The sequence below is a fragment of the Astatotilapia calliptera genome, chromosome 14 (genome assembly GCF_964374335.1).
Source record: "Astatotilapia calliptera chromosome 14, fAstCal68.1, whole genome shotgun sequence".
NCBI classification, from domain to species: Eukaryota; Metazoa; Chordata; class Actinopteri; order Cichliformes; family Cichlidae; genus Astatotilapia; species Astatotilapia calliptera.
This window is the reverse complement of record NC_137435.1, coordinates 37,588,455-37,607,474: the sequence shown is the minus strand read 5'-3', so window position 1 is coordinate 37,607,474 and position 19,020 is coordinate 37,588,455. Positions and strand designations below refer to the sequence as shown.

At 43.3% G+C, this 19,020-nt stretch overlaps 2 protein-coding genes across 3 annotated transcripts in view; one reads left to right on the top strand and one right to left on the bottom strand.

Moving 5' to 3' along the window:
- Nucleotides 1-19,020, bottom strand: part of sez6b (seizure related 6 homolog b) — a 237,816-nt gene that overhangs the window by 122,019 nt on the left and 96,777 nt on the right. For both annotated transcript variants that reach the window (XM_080289250.1, XM_080289251.1), the window contains exon 3: nucleotides 16,356-16,489. In XM_080289250.1, coding sequence (XP_080145376.1) covers nucleotides 16,356-16,489 — 134 coding nt within the window. The remainder of the gene's footprint in view (nucleotides 1-16,355; nucleotides 16,490-19,020) is intronic.
- LOC145420222 (uncharacterized) lies at nucleotides 1,422-2,870 on the top strand. The gene is made up of 2 exons (XM_080289252.1): nucleotides 1,422-1,678; nucleotides 1,971-2,870. Exons 1-2 carry the CDS (start codon nucleotides 1,623-1,625, stop codon nucleotides 2,785-2,787), a joined length of 873 nt encoding a protein of 290 aa, XP_080145378.1. The 5' UTR covers nucleotides 1,422-1,622; the 3' UTR covers nucleotides 2,788-2,870.

The window sequence follows — 19,020 nt, the reverse complement described above, 5'->3', positions numbered from 1 at the left end:
CCTAAGAAGTACAGCAAGTTGTTCATACCTTGGAAGCTGCTAAGCAAAGACTCACAACCTTGGCTAGCTGCTTGAATAGTTATACATGAGAGATAGAAGGCAGGAGAATAAACCAGCTGTACTCTACTGAATCATTCAAGGTGTGCTCTCAGTGGCAGGGGAACAACATGAGAACAGCAACCCCATCAAGGCTGGAGATGGAACAATACTGGAAGAGCATCTGGAACACAACACATAACAGCTATGCTCAGTGGCTAATGGTGCTAACAGCAGACCACAGCAGCCTCTCTCAACAGGGGCCTGTAACTATCACAGTGGAAGGCATCCAAGAAAGGTTCTCCAGCATGAAGAGTTGGACAGCACCAGGCGCTGACATGATTCACGCCTACTGGCTAAAAAAGCTGACTGTACTTCATGAGCATCTGGCAACACAAAAGAACCAGCTGCTATTTAACGAGAGACACCCGGAAAGGCTGAAAGCCAGACAGTCTTGATCGGGGAGGGACTGGTGAAGTCCCTTCTTCCCCAGTCCTACTTGTACTTGTACTTGGTTATTGGCCAGTACTGGCCCACCTTCCTCAGCACCACGTGGCTAAGATGAACAGGCACATGGCTCAATACATCAGCAGAGCACATAAATGAATTGGCAGGAATACCAGAGAGGCAAAACACCAGCTACTGGCAGACAGAACAGTTGCTTGAGATTGCTTTACTGAAGGCCGGGCAGTCCTGATCCCCAAGGACCAACAGAAGGCACAGGTCCAAACCAACTACAATAACTGGCCTTAGTACCACATGGAAGCTCCTGTCAGGAGTGGCTAGGATGAACAGGCACATGGGTCAATATATGAGCAGGGCACAGAAAAGGATTGTCAAGAATACCAGAGGTGGAAAACACTAGTTACTGGCAGACTGAGCAGTCAGCGGAGGCTAGAAGAACAGGTTAACCAACCTTTGGACTGCCTAGATTGATTATTAGAAAGCCTATGACTCAATGCCCCACACATGGATCCTGGAATCCCCAGACCTATTCAAGATCAACAGGACCCGAAGAGAATTGATCAGGAATTTGATGAGGATGCAGAGAACAACACTGGTGGCACAAGTCAACCTTCAAGAGTGGGATCTACCAAGGAGATACCATGTCTCCACTACTCTTCTGCATAGGCCTGAAGGCCAGTGTGATCACTGACAAGACTGGCTACGGGTACCGACCATGGAATGGAATCGTCAACCACCTCCTCTACATAAATGGCATCAACCTGTACGCCAGGAGTGAACAAGACATCGATTCACTCATCCACACCACTAGGATATACAGCAACAACCTTTATCTGACAGAACTCTTGGTGGCGCTGTCACTTGGTGTTCGCTCGCTCTGCGGTAGAGTATCACTTCCTGTTCCTGCTCAAACACAGTGGTGTTTCTGAGTAGCTTATTTGCTTAGCAATTTAAATTAACAACTTTTAAATACATTCTTTTTTCATAGTATAATCTTCACGTGCTTCATCCGAAGCACACTTTCTGTGTACTCACTACCTAATTTATAGCCAAAGTATTCACTCACTGTCTCTGTACTGTTTCGCTAGCTTAGCTTAGCTCGTAGCCGACTCGTTAGCACCATGGCTACTTCACCTGTCCCTCCTGCACTTTCTTGCTCATTGTGTCAGATGTTTAGTTACTGTTTAGTTTAGGGCGACCGTGGCTCAGGGGGTTGGGAATCGCATCCTGGTCATTGTGTCCTTGGGCAAGACACTTTACCCTACTTGCCTACTGGTGTTGGCCAGAGGGGCCGATGGCGCGATATGGCAGCCTCGCTTCTGTCAGTCTGCCCCAGGGCAGCTGTGGCTACAACCGTAGCTTGCCTCCACCAGTGTGTGAATGCGAGAGTGAATGAATAGTGGTATTGTAAAGCGCTTTGGGTGCCTTGAAAAGCGCTATATAAATCCAATCCATTATTATTATTATTATTACTCCTCGGCCTCCTTTAGCAGTAATGATATCTGTAACAAATGTAGCATATTTGCAGCTCTGGAGGCCAGGAATACTGAATTGGAGACTCGGCTTCGCACCCTTCATTCACCCGTAGCTAGCCAGGCCCCTGTAGCTGGTGCAGCCGAAGATAGCGTAGGACCCGCTAGCTGTTCCCCGACAGACCCCAAGCAGATGGGGAAAGAGGGCGGCTGGGTGATGGTGAGGAGGAAGCATAGTCCTAAACAGAAGCCCCAGGTACACCACAAACCCGTTCATGTGTCTAACCGTTTTTCCCCACTCGGCGACACACCCGCCGGGGGTCAAACTCTGGTAATTGGTGATTCTGTTCTCAGACATGTGAAGCTAGAGACACCGGCAACCATAGTCAATTGTCTTCCAGGGGCCAGAGCAGGCGACATTGAAGGAAATTTAAAACTGCTGGCTAAGGGTAAACGTAAATTCAGTAAAATCATAATTCACGTCGGCAGTAATGACACCCGGTTACGCCAATCGCAGGTCACTAAAATCAATATTGAATCGGTGTCCAACTTTGCCGAAACAATGTCGGACTCTGTAGTTTTCTCTGGTCCCCTCCCCAATCAGACCAGGAGCGACATGTTTAGCCGCATGTTCTCCTTAAATTGCTGGCTGTCTGAGTGGTGTCCCAGAAACGATGTGGGCTTCATAGATAATTGGCAAACCTTCTGGAGGAAACCTGGTCTTGTTAGGAGCGACGGCATCCATCCCACTTTGGATGGAGCAGCTCTCATTTCTAGAAATATGGACAAATTTATTAAACCCCCCAAAATATGACTATCCAGAGTTGGGACCAGGAAGCAGAGTTGAAGTCTTACACGCCTCTCTGCAGCTTCTCTCCTCCTGCTACCCCCCCCCCCCCCCAAAAAAAACCCCATCTCCATAGAGACTGTGTCAGCTTCCAAAAAGACAAAAAACAAACTAAAAACCAGTAACAAACAACTTAAACATAAACAATTACAAAGAAAGAACAATACAGTATCCACATCTGAACCAAAGAGTAAAACAGTGAAATGTGGATTATTAAATATTAGGTCTCTCTCCTCCAAGTCTCTGTTAGTACATGACTTAATAATTGATCAACAAATTGATTTACTCTGCCTTACAGAAACCTGGTTGAAGCAGGATGATTATGTTAGTTTAAATGAATCAACACCCCCGAGTCATTCTAACTACCAGAAATCTCGAAGCACAGGCCGAGGGGGCGGTGTGGCAGCAATTTTTCACACCAGCCTATTAATTAATGAAAGACCATGACAGACTTTTAATTCATTTGAGAGCCTGATGCTTAACATTGTCCACCCCAGCTGTGAAACTCAGAAACCAGTCTTACTTGTTATCATCTATCGTCCACCTGGGCCTTACACAGAGTTTCTGTCTGATTTCTCAGACTTTATATCTAATTTAGTTCTGAGCTCAGATAAAATAATTATTGTGGGTGATTTTAACATCCATGTAGATGCTAAAAATGACAGCCTCAACATGGCATTTAATCTGTTATTAGACTCAATTGGCTTCTCTCAAAATGTAAAAGAACCCACCCACCACTTTAATCACACTCTAGATCTTGTTTCAACATATGGCATAGAAACTGAACATTTAACAGTGTTTCCTGAAAACCCTCTCCTGTCTGATCATTTCCTGATAACATTTACATTTACAATAATTGATTACACAGCGGTGGAGAGTAGACTTTATCACAGTAGATGTCTTTCTGAAAGCGCTTTAACTAAGTTCAAGAATATAATCCACCCACTGTTATCATCTTCAATGCCCTGTACCAACATAGAGCAGAGCAGCTATCTGAACGCTACTCCAACAGAGGTCGATTATCTTGTATTTTACCTCCTCACTGCGTACGACTCTGGATACTGTAGCTCCTGTGAAAACTAAGGTCTCAAATCAGAAGTACCTGACTCCGTGGTATAATTCTCAAACACGTACCCTAAAGCAGATGACTCGTAATCTGGAGAGGAAATGGCGTGTCACAAATTTAGAGGATCATCATTTAGCTTGGAGAAATAGTTTGCTGCTTTATAAGAAAGCGCTCCGCAAAGCCAGAACATCTTACTATTCATCACTGATTGAAGATAATAAGAACAACCCCAGGTTTCTCTTCAGCACTGTAGCCAGGCTGACAAAAAGTCAGAGCTCTTTTGAGCCAACCATCCCTTTAACGTTAACTAGTAATGACTTCATGAACTTCTTCACAAATAAAATTTTTATCATTAGAGGAAAAATTACCAATAATCATCCCACAGATGCAATATTATCTACAGCTTCTCTTAGTACCATTGATGTTAAGTTAGACTCTTTTTCTCCAATTGATCTTTCTGAGTTAACTTCAATAATTACTTCCTCCAAACCATCAACGTGTCTTTTAGACCCCATTCCTACAAAACTGCTCAAAGAAGTCCTGCCATTAACTAATTCTTCGATCTTAAATATGATCAACCTATCTCTAATAATCGGCTATGTACCACAGGCCTTCAAGCTGGCTGTAGTTAAACCTTTACTCAAAAGCATCTCTAGACCCAGCAGTCTTAGCTAATTGTAGGCCAATCTCCAACCTTCCTTTCATATCAAAAATCCTTGAAAGAGTAGTTGTCAAACAGCTAACAGATCATCTGCAGAGGAATGGTTTATTTGAAGAGTTTCAGTCAGGTTTCAGAGTTCATCACAGGACAGAAGCAGCTTTAGTGAAGGTTACAAATTATCTTCTTATGGCCTCTGACAGTGAACTCATCTCTGTGCTTGTCCTGCTAGACCTTAGTGCAGCGTTCGATACTGTTGACCATAATATCCTATTAGAGCGATTAGAACATGCTGTAGGTATTACAGGTACTGCACTGCAGTGGTTTGTATCATATCTATCTAATAGACTCACACACTGAGGTTAATTATGGAGTTCCACAGGGTTCAGTGCTGGGCCCAATTCTGTTTACATTATACATGCTTCCCTTAGGCAGCATCATTAGAAGACATAGCATACATTTTCACTGCTATGCAGATGGCACCCAGCTCTATCTATCCATGAAGGCAGATAACACACACCAATTAGTTAAACTGCAGGAATGTCTTAAAGACATAAAGACCTGGATGGCCGCTAACTTTTTGCTTCTTAATTCAGATAAAACTGAGGTTATTGTACTCGGCCCTGAAAATCTTAGAAATATGGTATCTAACCAGATTCTTACTCTGGATGGCATTACCACATCTCCAGTAACGCTGTGAGGAACCTTGGACTCATTTTTGACCAGGATATGTCCTTCAACGCACATATTAAACAAATATGTAAGACTGCGTTCTTCCATTTGCGCAACATCTCTAAAATTAGAAATATCCTGTCTCAGAGTGACGCTGAAAAACTAGTTCATGCATTTATTACTTCCAGGCTGGACTACTGTAATTCATTATTATCAGGATGTCCAAAAAACTCACTGAAAAGCCTTCAGCTAATCCAAAATGCTGCAGCAAGAGTGCTGACAGGGACTAGAAAGAGAGAGCATATTTCTCCTGTTTTGGCTTCCCTTCACTGGCTTCCTGTTAAATCCAGAATTGAATTCAAAATCCTGCTCCTCACATACAAGGTCTTAAATAATCAGGCCCCATCTTATCTTAATAACCTTGTAGTACCATATCACCCTATTAGAGCACTTCGCTCTCGCTCTGCAGGCCTACTTGTTGTTCCTAGAGTATTTAAAAGTAGAATGGGAGGCAGCGCCTTCAGTTTTCAGGCCCCTCTTCTGTGGAACCAGCTTCCAGTTCAGATTCGGGAGACAGACACTATCTCTACTTTTAAGATTAGGCTTAAAACTTTCCTTTTTGTTAAAGCATATAGTTAGGGTTGGACCAGGTGACCCTGAATCCTCCCTTAGTTATGCTGCAATAGACTTAGGCTGCCGGGGGATTCCCATGATGCATTGAGTTTTTCCTTTCCAGTCACCTTTCTCACTCACTATGTCTTAATAGACCTCTCTGCATTGAATCATATCTGTTATTAACCTCTGTCTCTCTTCCACAGCATGTCTTTTATCCTGTCTTCCTTCTCTCACCCCAACCGGTCGCAGCAGATGGCCGCCCCTCCCTGAGCCTGGTTCTGCCAGAGGTTTCTTCCTGTTAAAAGGGAGTTTTTCCTTCCCACTGTCGCCAAAGTGCTTGCTCATAGGGGGTCATATGATTGTTGGGTTTTTCTCTGTATCTATGAAGTGCCTTGAGGCGACTTTTGTTGTGATTTGGCGCTATATAAATAAAATTGAATTGAATTGAATTGAATTGAACTGAAGAAGAGGTAGAACGTCGCATCCGAGAAGCTTCTTCAGTTCAGATGTGAAGAAGCTTCTTGGATGAGAGGTAAAACGCCTTCAAGCAACTTAAAGAAGTCCAGACGCTTTTCTTTCCGAGCTCCTTAGATTACGATGACCTGGATATGACTGAGAACCTTCACAGACAAGCACAGGATTTTAAGTGTGCCTTATAGTTTGAAAAAAAAAAATGTAACTATATCTATAGAGATAGTGTATATACATCTACACATGACACTTTATCTTAATGTAGTTTCATCTAACGAAAGAAAGAAAGTGGTTTATTACTGAGGTAATTTGTAATATATGTTATTCTTAAATTTTTACAGCAGTATTTTAAAGTGTTTTGAACAGCCACAATTCAAAGCTTTGTAAAAATCTTGCTAGCATGCAGGATCAAGTTGTGAAATAACTAGAATCCGAAATAACTAGAACAATTTTGTATTTACTTTTTAGATTACTGTTAAGATGCCTGCGTTGTTGACCCAGTGTTTTGTGTTTATGGATTTTGTGGCTTGTTTAATCATTATTGTTATGTTCTCTGTGTGACTTATGTTTCCTAGTTGTCTTGAGGTTTAGTTGGCCGTTTCCCCAGTGATGTTTCTGTGTCGCTCTCTCTCCGTCACTTGTCTCTTGCTGTCTCACACTTTTTCATCCCATCACTCTATTCCCTGTATGTAGTCAGTCTGCATCTCAGTGATTGTGTTTCATTGTTTTATTCTCTTGTCCTGTGTGCTTTCTGTTCAGCTCTGCTTCTTCTGCCTTGTCTAGTGTGCTACATCTGTGTTCCCATCCCATGTTATGTTCGTCTCTTGCCTGTTCAGCCTCATTAAAGGGCACGCCTTGAATTTGACCTCCTGCTGCTTCCCTGACTGCATTCTTGGGTCCTCCTAACCCAACCTGACAATGACATTAAATTCCAAACACTAAAGCCTAGTTTTTATGACTCCATTCTCTGAAAGACACTGGGTTAAATGGAATCCATGGAAGATTGGTAAAGTGAAAAACACTATTAATGGAGCTCATCTAAAATTTGCAAGAAAACACCTTAATAACTTTTAAACCATTAGAGGGAATATTCTTGGAACTGATGAGATAAAACACTGGGTAATCAATGGGTCCATTTTGCATTAGCACTATTTGCAACTAGAGGCTCTGCAGTATTGACTGGATTGAGACATTGTTCATTCATTCATTTCATTTATTTATTTATTTCACACTTGGTACAACAGTTTCCACAGTTAGTTCTTTCAGACCAACCAACCACACTTTCTATCAGTAAAGCACTGCAACCATGTGTGAAAAGGAGCAGGAAGAAGAAAATATTCTTATTAAACCTTGCCCCCTGTCGTGTTATTCAATTATACCCGGGTCCACTGTACGATTCATAACCACACTTTATTTTCTTGTTCTTGCTCTGCCCCCACATAACATAACATTCTATACAAAAGCACACCGGTCTCGCCCTCTAGCTGCCATCAGCCTAACTACACTGACTGGCTGCATTAACATCTACTGTACAATGCAGTTACACCACATCTACCCTTTCTAGAATCAATGGGTAGACTACCATTGACTCACCAGACCTTAGAGGGTTATTCTGCCTTTGTGGCTGGAAGGTCTGGTCCTGCGCTTACCTGTAAGGAATACTATATAACGAAAATCTTAACTCCAATTAACCCGTTAAGTAACACAAATTCGTACATGCTAACTCGTCACACCCCCTGCCTTTCCCAACTTCTGAACATGCATATTTGAAAATGACAACCTTTTAGCTTTTACACTTTTACCCTTACTGTGCAAACAATACTACGAAAGAGGGGTATTCTTGTGTAAAACTGTCCTTTCCATCTGATCCGTCACAAGTCCAATCTGGTTGGTCTCACAACCACTCTTCCGGATCTGGTTCTGGGTGTAGATGGAAGCTCTGGAGAAACTGGCTCTGGCATGTCCGTGGAGCACTGCTCCCCGGCTTCTGCAGATTCTGGCTCCCCATTATTGCTCTCAGTTTGGTCTGGAGAGTATTTCATGGGAACAAGATGCCAACGATTCCGCCTAATTGTCCCACGAGGTCCCTCCACGAGATATGATCGTGGTGTGGAGTGGCTGCCAATAACGGTGCCGCTGGCTCTCTGGTCTGTTATCTACACTTCTTGGCCTGGAGTAAGCCTATCAAGGCTGCGTGCACGACGACGAAGGTTATATGACTGTGCCTCTCTAGTCCTCCTCTCCTTTTCCCTCCGGGTGACAACCACACTATCAGGAAGTGCGGGGTCAAGCAGAGATGGCAGTATTGGCACCGTGGTGCGAAGCCGTCTCCCCATCAAGAGTTGGGCTGGACTATAACCATTCTGCAGTGGGTTGGCTCTGTAAGCAAGCAGAGCCAAGTGTGGATCAACAGCTTTCCGCAATAGATTCTTGACAGTCTTAACTGCTCGTTCAGCTTCGCCATTGCTTTGGGGATATTTCGGGCTGCTTGTGATGTGACGGAAGCCATACACTTTTGCAAATGTCTCAAAAGCTGCCCCCGAAAACTGTGGCCCATTATCTGTTACCAGCTGCTCGGGGATCCCATGACGTGCAAAAATCCCTTTGAGATGATGGATCACATCCTCTGACCTTGAAGGTGTGAGAGGGGCAATCTCAACAAATCTTGAGGCATAATCCACAACAAGAAGGTACTGTAGGTTTTCCCTCTCAGCATAAACAGATCAGCTCCTAGCTTTTGCCACGGCTGCCCCGGATACTGTGATGGCATCAGCGGTTCTGTGTGGTTTTCTCTCACTTGGCAACATGTCCAACAGTTAAGGACAAGCTCATTTATCTGCTGGCGTAGCCCTGGCCACCAAACCGACTGTCGTGCTCGCTGTCTGCACTTAACCACTCCCTGGTGACCTTCGTGTAGTCTGGTGAGCACATCATTTCTCATAGTTGCAGGTATAACCAACCTGTCCCCTTTGATTAGCAGACCATCATGTACGGTGAGGAACGCCCGTTCTGCCCAGTACAGTCTTAGCGCTGGTTCGCTGTTGAAATGTGTGGGCCATCCTTCCTCACACAGCTGCATCACGCGAGCACATACGCTGTCCCTCTTCAGCTCTTCTCTCAGCTGCTCCAAGAAATTGTTGCTAGCTGGCAGATTGTCCATCAACATGTCCACGTAAATATTTGTGCTCTCCAACAACCCCTTGTCTTGAAGTGTTTCTTTTGCTTTCACTGGAGATCGTGAGAGCGTGTCAGCTGTCCACAGGTGTTTGCCTGGTACATGCGAAATCGAGTAGGAATATCGCATGAGGCGCATCCTAAAGCGTTGAATTCTGGGAGGGAGCGCATCCAGAGTTTGTGCCCCCAGCAGACTTAGCAGCGGCTTATGGTCTGTCTCCATTTGAAAGTGTTTGCCAATAAGAAAGTTGCGGAACCGCTCACAAGCCCAGGTCAGACCTAAAGCCTCCTTTTCAACCTGAGCGTATCTCTGTTCTGTTGCAGTGAGGGAGCGTGACGCGTAGGCAATGGGTCTCCAATCCTCATCCCATCTTTGAAGCAACACACCCCCTAAGCCATACGATGATGCGTCCGCTGACACCTTGCAGTCACGGCTTGGGTCATACATGGCCAACACTGGCGGTGATGCGAGCGCATCTTTCAGGTTCTGAAATGCTCTAGCCTGGTCAATGTCCCATCTCCAGCAGTTTTTCTTAGACAGTAAGTCTCTTAGAGGTTTGTCCCTCTCTGCGAGCTGTGGGATAAACTTCCCAAGCTGGTTAACCATTCCCAGAAAGCTCCTTAACTCACTCACACTTTGTGGCTCATTCATCTCCCTCACAGCCTGGGTCTTGCTTGGGTCAGGGCTGATACCGCTGGCTGAGAGAACATGCCCTAAAAACGTCACCTGCTGTTTCGCGATGCCGCACTTGTCAATGTTTAGGGTGATGCCAGCTTTTTGTATCCTGCCCAGCACAGCGTGTAGGCGAGAGTCATGCTCCTCCTGCGTTCTGCCCCAGACCAGCACGTCGTCCATGTGGCAAACCACCCCTTCCATACCATCTGTGACCATCCTGTTCTGGAAATGCTCCGGTGCTGAAGCAATCCCGAAGGGCAGTCTCTTGAAGTAATAACGCTCAAACGGTGTGATGAAAGTGGTAAATGGTAAATGGCCTGTATTTGTATAGCGCTTTACTAGTCCCTAAGGACCCCAAAGCGCTTTACATATCCAGTCATCCACCCATTCACACACACATTCACACACTGGTGATGGCAAGCTACATTGTAGCCACAGCCACCCTGGGGCGCACTGACAGAGGCGAGGCTGCCGGACACTGGCGCCACCGGGCCCTCTGACCACCACCAGTAGGCAACGGGTGAAGTGTCATGCCCAAGGACACAACGACCGAGACTGTCCAAGCCGGGGCTCGAACCGGCAACCTTCCGATTACAAGGCGAACTCCCAACTCTTAAGCCACGATCATGGTGTATTTGGCTTTCCATCAGAGGTATCTGCCAAAACCCCATATTAGCGTCCAGCTTGCTGAATATGCTGGCACCAGCCAATCTGCCCAATTTTCCTCCACCGATGGCAGTATGTACTTCTCTCGACACACAGACTCATTGAGGTGTGTAAGGTCGACACATATGCGTACATCTTCTGTCTTCTTCGGTACCACCACCATGCCTGAGCACCAATCAGTTGGCTCCTCAATCCTGCTGATCACCCCTAGTTCTTCCATACGGGCCAGCTCCTGCTTAACTTTGTCCATCAGAGGCAACGGGATTCTCCGTGGCGTCTTCAAGGAAAAAGGTTGAGCTCCAGGTTTCAGTTTGATGTCGTACAGGTTACGTACTTCACCGAGACCACTGCACAGCTTTAGGTAGCACTTTTTAAGCGTCTCTATAGTTATGCTCTCCAGACGGGCCACAAGCTCCAGCTTGCTAATGGCAGGTCTCCCCAGCAAAGCAGTGTGCAGGTGTCTGATGACAAAGACATCCTCAAGTATTTCTTTGTCTCCCTTCCTCAGTACAAGCTCACTGACACCAACGACATCCAAACGACTCCTCCCGGGACCCAGCAGAGCCTTGGTTGGTTTGTGGAGACTGGGGGGTGGTTGTGTCTGTAGAGCTCCTTAAACACCTTAAGGGGTAGGACTGTCACATCGGCACCTGTATCAATTTTAAATGACACGTTTTTGTTGTTTATGCTTAAGTCGACAGTCCACGGCTCACCCTCACACTTAACACTGCCCAGGAACAAACCATGTTCATCCTCTTCAACCTCATGCACTGTTTTTGGTGCCCTGCATACATGCCTGTAATGTCCTTTTTTCCCACATGCATGGCATTTTATTTCATTCACTGGACAATCCTGCTTTGAATGGGATGGAGCGCCACCACATTTCTGACAGGTTGGCCCTTTTTTGCCGTCTTCTCGGAATCCACGTGTTTTAGCTTGACAACTATCAGTCTGGAGCGGTTTGGTTCTAACAGGCTTACGACTGATTTTATGCACTCTATCTACTGACTTAGCATCGCTAGCCTCAGCTCTAGAGTCACCTCGCAAGGAGGATTGTTGTCGCTTTACCTCTTCACTTTGCCTCGCCATGTTGATAGCCCTCTGCAAAGTCAAATCTGGGTCAAGCTGCATGCGTTCTGCCAGCCGTTTGTCCTTGAGACCGACAACGAGCCTATCACGTATCAGCTCATCATGTAGCACGCCATAGTTGCAATGTTCTGCTAGCGCATACAGTGTTGTCACAAAAGCATCCACTGTCTCATTTTCTCCCTGTCAGCATATATTGAATTTGGCGCGCTCATAAATCACATTTTTCTTCACAATGAAAAAAGCCTGGAAACCATCACGTACCCCCTCATACGTTGTCCTTTGCTCCGCTGTTAAACTCAGACCGCGAAGCACATCGTCCGCCTCGTCTCTCATGCAGTAAATCAACGTGTTGACTTGGTTTTCCTCCTAGCTGACGTTCAAATTACTGGCGAGACGGAATCTCTCGAACCTCCGTATCCTTTTGGACCACTCCTGCGGTTTTGAAAAGTCGAAGGATTCCGGTGGCTGGATGCTGAATGTCGCGCTCAGCCCCGCCGGTGCTCTCTGTGCAGTCTCATCCGCCATATTCTCCCCTCGTTTTTCCGCGAGCTCCGCCAGACACAGGTTCGTTCAGTCGAGGTTATATGGATCAGTACAGGACTTCTGACACCATGTCGTGTTATTCAATTATACGCGGGTCCACTGTACGGTTCATAACCACACTTTATTTTCTTGTTCTTGCTCTGCCCCCACATAACATAACATTCTATACAAAAACACACCGGTCTCGCCCTCTAGCTGCCATCAGCCTAACTACACTGACCGGCTACATTAACATCTGCTGTACAATGCAATTACACCACACCCCCTATCTACAATCCAACTTATATTGCAAGTGGAGCACTGGACAATGATGCCCTGAACTTTCACATAGACAAACTGCTACAGTCTTGGCTGTCTTGTACTTGCTTTATGCTTAACTTTAAAAAAGAATCTTTGCCAAGGAGGTTGTGTTTTTGGTTGCATTTGAATGTATGCATGCATGTCATTCTGGCTTTAAACACAAAAGCCCAAAAGGTTTCAGTATTATAGCTGAGCCCAAGCCTTTAACTTAGAAGTTATGATTCTTACAATTATGGTTTGTTTTTCATTGTATAGAACATACTGGATAAAAATCTAATGTATCTTGTCATAGTCGACCTCTGACCTCTACTTCAAGGTCAGTAGATTTGATATTAAAGATTAACTTTTAAAAAACTTTGTCTTTAAAACTATACTTAAAATTCCTTTATTTGTATAGGCAATATTTAGGAAATGACACTGGTAAATGGTGATTGTAAAATCACATTACAGTTTTTATCTAAATCACATTTGATCTCTGATCTTACTTTTAAATGTCATGTCTGCCTTTCATTCACATTGACCCCCAAATTTGTTATATCTTTAAAGAAACTACTGTTATATCAAATAATGAGCTGCATAGTTAGTAAGTAATATACTACAGTATAATATAACATTGTATAAAATGCTGAAGTTATTTATGTCCAGTTATTTACAAATCAATACCTATTATCCATTGTCTACTTCAACGTTTGCGTAATCAAAGTAAACATCTGTCATGCTACCCTCTTGGAGTGCTTCATATAAAACTATTTAATAAATTAGTTGCTTTTCCTAAGACTTTGGTTCTGTTCATTGCTTTTCAAGGTAGGCCATGGTATTGTCACTTCTTAGAATCTTGTTACCGTATAGTAAGTTAACAATAGTCTGTACTGACTTCTGTACTGGCTCCTTTTCCTTTTCTCTTAAATACATTCCAAATTTTAGTGTTGAATAGTCCATGTTTTAATTATAGGCAAGTACAAAAAAAAATCTTTGAATGATAAAAACTGAAAAACCGCACCCTTACTTTTGGTTTTGGGTCATTGATAACAACGTTAAATTTTGAAAAATTATTGGAGTCCAACTCTGAATATCTGCACACATGTAACTGATTTAGTCTTGTATTAGGCTTAAACTGGACTTCAAAATTTCCTTTTGCCTAAAGCATATAGTTAGGGCTGGATCAGGTGACTCTGAATCCTCCCTTAGTTATGCTGCAATAGGCGTAGGCTCCTGGGGATTCCCATGATGCATTGAGTATTTCTTCTTCAGTCACCTTCTTCACTCACTATGTGTTAATAGACCTCTCTGCATTGAATCATACTTGTTATTAACCTCTGTCTCTCTTCCACAGCATGTCTTTTACCCTGTCTTCCTTCTCTCACCCCAACCGGTCGCAGCAGATGGCTCCGCCCTCCCTGAGCCTGGTTCTGCCGGAAGTTTCTTCCTGTTAAAAGGGAGTTTTTCCTTCCCACTGTCGCCAAAGTGCTTACAATGGGTCATGTGAATGTTGGGTTTTTCTCTGTATGTATTATTGTAGGGTCTACCTTATAACATAAAGTGTCTTGAAGTGACTGTTGTCGTGATTTGGCGCTGTATAAATAAAATTGAAATTAATTGAATTATTTTTAGTTAAGTCACTGAGTAGCTTCTCAGTGACTTAACTAAAAAGCCAAAAGAAATTCCCTGATAAATTAAAACTATTCCTAGCATTATATTTCAAAATATCGCTTGAGCGTAAATGCCTACAATTCTGTTGTACTCTATACATGTCTGCACCTAACTGTGAGTGTGATCTACAAAAACATGCTGTTTAGCCATTTAAAAAGGTTGTCTTTGTAAGAGGGTACCATGTTGACAGTATAATCAATACTGTATCGGCAACCTGTGATGCAGGCTTAGTTTTTATTCATACAGACATTGTGCTGCCGTCCTGCATGCAATGATTCTGCATACATGTCAGTATTGTACATTTGTGTTTAAATTGTCCTTGTCTGACTGTTTAAACACTTATTGCACAATATTGGCTTTTTGTTAGATGAATAGCTTCAATTCACATATTGATTTTTCACCACAGTCTGCAAAGACATAAAACATACGCATCAGTTGTTCTGAGAGGAGAGTGATTTGCGGACCATGTTTAAAATATAGCTCCACTATGATTCTTTTTCCATCTTCCTTCCTTCTTTCTCTGAACCTTCTTCTTCTTCTTCTTCTTCTTCTTCCATATGTTTGAATTTTAATAGAATATATACCACAAATATTTCATAAACCTGAACATTCTTAGAACATTCTCTTGTAGTCCTCCCACTTCTGAAATATCATCTCATCTTTCTTTCCAAGATAAAATTACTTTGGATAATGAAGTCAGTGAGGAGATTTATTTTCAATTCACTGTTTTTAATATAACATCAAGTCACAACACGAGTCAGTCTAAGTCAAGAACATACAATAGAGAAAACCCACTGATTGAGCATGCACACTGTGAAAGTTGAGATGGTCCTCCATCTTTCAGTAAAAAATTACTGTTATGGCATTTGTCAGTCAATTCTCAATCTCCTTGTGAATCCACACTGCACATTTTTGCAGGTTTGTGACAGTTGCTATGGTTTCTGTGTTTGATTTGAAACACAGTTTATTTTTTAATGTGTGTCAATGTGCATATTTTTAAGAACATGTTGATAAAAACGTTTACACTGTGAAATAGTTTTTACAGTACTATACTATAATTATAGAGCACATAAACAATTAATTGTCATGGTCCTGGGGCTGTGATCCAGTATTTATGTGTTTGGACTTTGACTCTAGTTTATTTAATATTCTAAGGTTAAGATTTTGTTTGAGGTTTTATTTATTTTTAGAGTTGTAATATTTGTATTCTCAGATCTTAGTTTTGTTATCTAGTCTTTAGGTTTCTATTATCATGCCTCCTCTGTGTTCTACGCTCCTTCTTGTGTAGTCAGTCTTGTGTCCGTGCTTCTTTCCCTTTCTGTCTGTGTGTCAGGGTGAGTAGTCTGTACTTCCTGTCTTATTCTCTGTTCCCTTCCAGCAATATCAGTTCCCTAGTATTTCGTCTATTTGTATGTATGTGTCTTCTTGTGAAGTCTGTTTGTTTACCTTTTTGTCTATGTCAAGCTCATGTGTCGTAGTCACGCTGTGTTTATGTTTTATTTTGATAAAAAATAATGTCCATTGTTTTGATAGTCCCTCAGTCCATGTTCTGCCTTTTTTGGTTGTAGGTGGATTCTATTCTGCTGAAGGTGTCTTCTCTCTGCCCTTACCTTATATGTGTATTTAAATCTTCAGGTTTCATTTGCTCCTTGTCATGTCATCATATGTCCTAACCCAGGTTGTGTGCTCTTTCCTATTAATCTCCTAATAATAGTTTTGCTACTTTTAACGTCCCTGGTAGAGTTTAAGCCTGAGTTTTGTGTTTCCTAAGTCATTGAAATTTAAGTTTAATCTCCAAGTCCTAGATTTGGGTTTACTTAAAACTGCAATAGCTAAGACCACTAAGTATGTCATTTTCCATTACGTACATACGTATGCTGGGCAAAAGTATTTAACATCAGGCTTATCCAGTAAGCTACCGAAATATCCCGGGTGGATGTTGAACTTTTTCTTACCTGGACCTCCACTCCATAGCCCGTATAGACAGTGACGATATAGTTGCAGTCAGTTGTAAAGTAAAAAGCAGAATTGGTGTGTGGTGGAGCCTCGATGTAGCCTTCTGGACCAGTCAGGTTCAGCTGGCAGGGAACTGCAGGAACAACCACAGCAGCATAACAATAACACTGATAGAAACAGTGTGGACGCTGGTGCACAAACTACTCCATTCAAAACAGATTCAAAACTCCATTCCAAACAAACGCTGCTCTCAATGCAAATGTTCCCCTCATTATGTTTTTGTTATAGTAATAACGACCAATAACCCTGTTATCTTATCTTCACTTACAGATTATAATAATAGGGTTTGAGTCTTTTAAGACACTTTATGTAATGTCAATACTTTCTGCAAACAGGAGATGCCAAAATGATACTATGCTTTAATTCTGGGTAACATTTTTGACCTTTCCAACTGTAGTTAAGGAAAATATTGATTATGTTCAATGTATCTTGAGACCACAGAATCAGCTATTGATAGTTCAATGATTCTATTGTTATAACAGTCAGTCTGACACGGATATCAACTTAGTTTAATATTTGATCTGTATCTGGATGTATTATTTGTATAAGGCTTATCTGGCATTACCCACAATGCAGGTGAATGATAATTAAAAAGTGCTTGGACTGAGTGTATGTGAATTGGTTTGTAGTAAACAGTACTTCGAGTGCTTAGTTAGAGTATCCATCTATCTGTCTTCTGCCACTTATCCGAGTAAAGATGGCAGGGGACAGCAGTCTAAGCAGAGATGCCTGAACCCTCCTCATCACATCCAGCTCCACCAGCTCTTATGGGGGCACTCTAAGGTGTTCCCAAGCCAGTTAACAAACCTAATCTCTCCAGTGTGTCCAGTGTGCAAATCCCTGGGAGGATTTGCATGTCCTGGGAGAAACTAGAAGGTCATAATTGTCCCTCTAGTTAAGTTGTTCCTGGGTGAGATGCCAGACTATGTGCAATTTTGATGATGGAGACCTGACTCCAATAAGGAACAAGGAATACTTCTCAAAATCACCTGGTGGACAGGTCTTAATCCATGAGGCACTGCCCAGCACCTGCAGGAAGAGCTATAGAGGTCCATTGTGTTGTGGACAGGGTCCCACATAGCAGACAGGTCTGGCCCAGATCTGGTGACAAGCCGGCACTGCTGGCTGACTTCTGGTATGGTAAATGGTATGTCATTCAGGTCAGGCCTGACGCAGATGGCACTGTTTATGTGATGGCACGCCACATCTGGCCCGATTGTGGTTTGGTTTATGTGGCCCAGGCTCATAGAAAACAGGTCTGACCTGGATCCGGTATCAAGCTGGCACTTCTGACTGATATAGTGTTATAGCAGGGTGTATGTCAACCAGTTGTATGTTCCTATTTTCCTATTTTAGTTAGAAGACCCAAATGCTATGTTGCAATACTACACTGCTATGGTAGCCAATGTTTCAAATGCAGGTTTGACAGGTTTGTGAGTGTACACTTTATCCAAAACCTATTGAGGGTTTACTCGCATTGAGCGGGAAATTATTAAAACTCTCCCACGTCCACCCTCTTGTCTCTGAACTTGCTTCTGGCCTTGGTCCGAGCCTTGAATGCAGCAGAGTTGTGAAGATGCCTTTCAAAGCGAGAGATTTTCATGGCCTTCATGGTGGCTGAATCAACCAGCATAGGTGGCAACCACCGGGTGGCTGTAGCTCAGGAGGTAGAGCAGGTCACCCACTAATCAGAAGGTTAGTGGTTTGATCTTTGGCTCTTCCAGTCTGCCTGTCAAGATTCTGAATATGTATAAATGTAGTCAGGAAGCACTCAGTTTAGAGGGAAGTGTGTGAATATGGCATGTTGTATGGAGCACTTGGAGTAATCCAGGAGAGTAGACAAGTGCTCTATAAGAAACAGCCCATTCACTGTCTGAACAGAGTTTCATACTGTTACTTTTGCACTATTATGTTCTGGCACATGTTGTTATTACGTGGCTTGATTAAGGTACACATTAGCCTGACATCTGGGGCCAGAGCTGAAACTGTTCTGGGCCAGCACAGGGCCAGCAGTGTGTCTGCAACTGGCCCGTGGCTGCACACAACTTATACATGGCCCACATATTGCAAAGAATAACGGCCCTTTGGTGGCCCAGATCTGGTTTTCCAGAGGTAACCCACACATGGGCCAGCACGGGACCACCAGTGTGTCTGCAACTGGCCTTGTGCTGGCCCATGTGTGGATTACCTCTGGAAAACCAGATCTGGGCCACCAAAGGGCTGTCATTCTTTGCGGTATTTGGGCCATGTGTAAATACGTTGTGTGGGCTATGTGGGGTTGACCCTTGGGGGTTCAATCCCCAGCTGCTTAACCCTAGAACAGTATCGCTGGGTGATTTTCACCCGAGCAAATACATTTACATGATTTCTCTCTCCTGCAGCTGTGAGCGTGTCGAGGAGACTGTGCCTTCACCAGGGAAGTCTGGTAAATAATTACAGTGGGGGTAAATAATTATTTTAAGACCTGTTGATCAGTCAATCAATCAACCACTCCAACCAACACAGACGCTACTGATCTGAACTCATTATGTGCATAAAGCAAATAACACTGATATTGTTAAAACAATTTCTATTTTTCTGATCACAGAAAAGGATTCCCAATTC

What these genes read in the sequence shown, in the direction of transcription:
- LOC145420222 (XM_080289252.1), top strand. Translation starts at nt 1,623, where the DNA reads ATGGCTACTTCACCTGTCCCTCCTGCACTTTCTTGCTCATTGTGTCAG. An exon ending in TCATTGTGTCAGATGTTTAG is followed by an intron (nt 1,679 to 1,970) that starts TTACTGTTTAGT and finishes TTATTATTATTA; the next exon opens with TTACTCCTCGGCCTCCTTTA.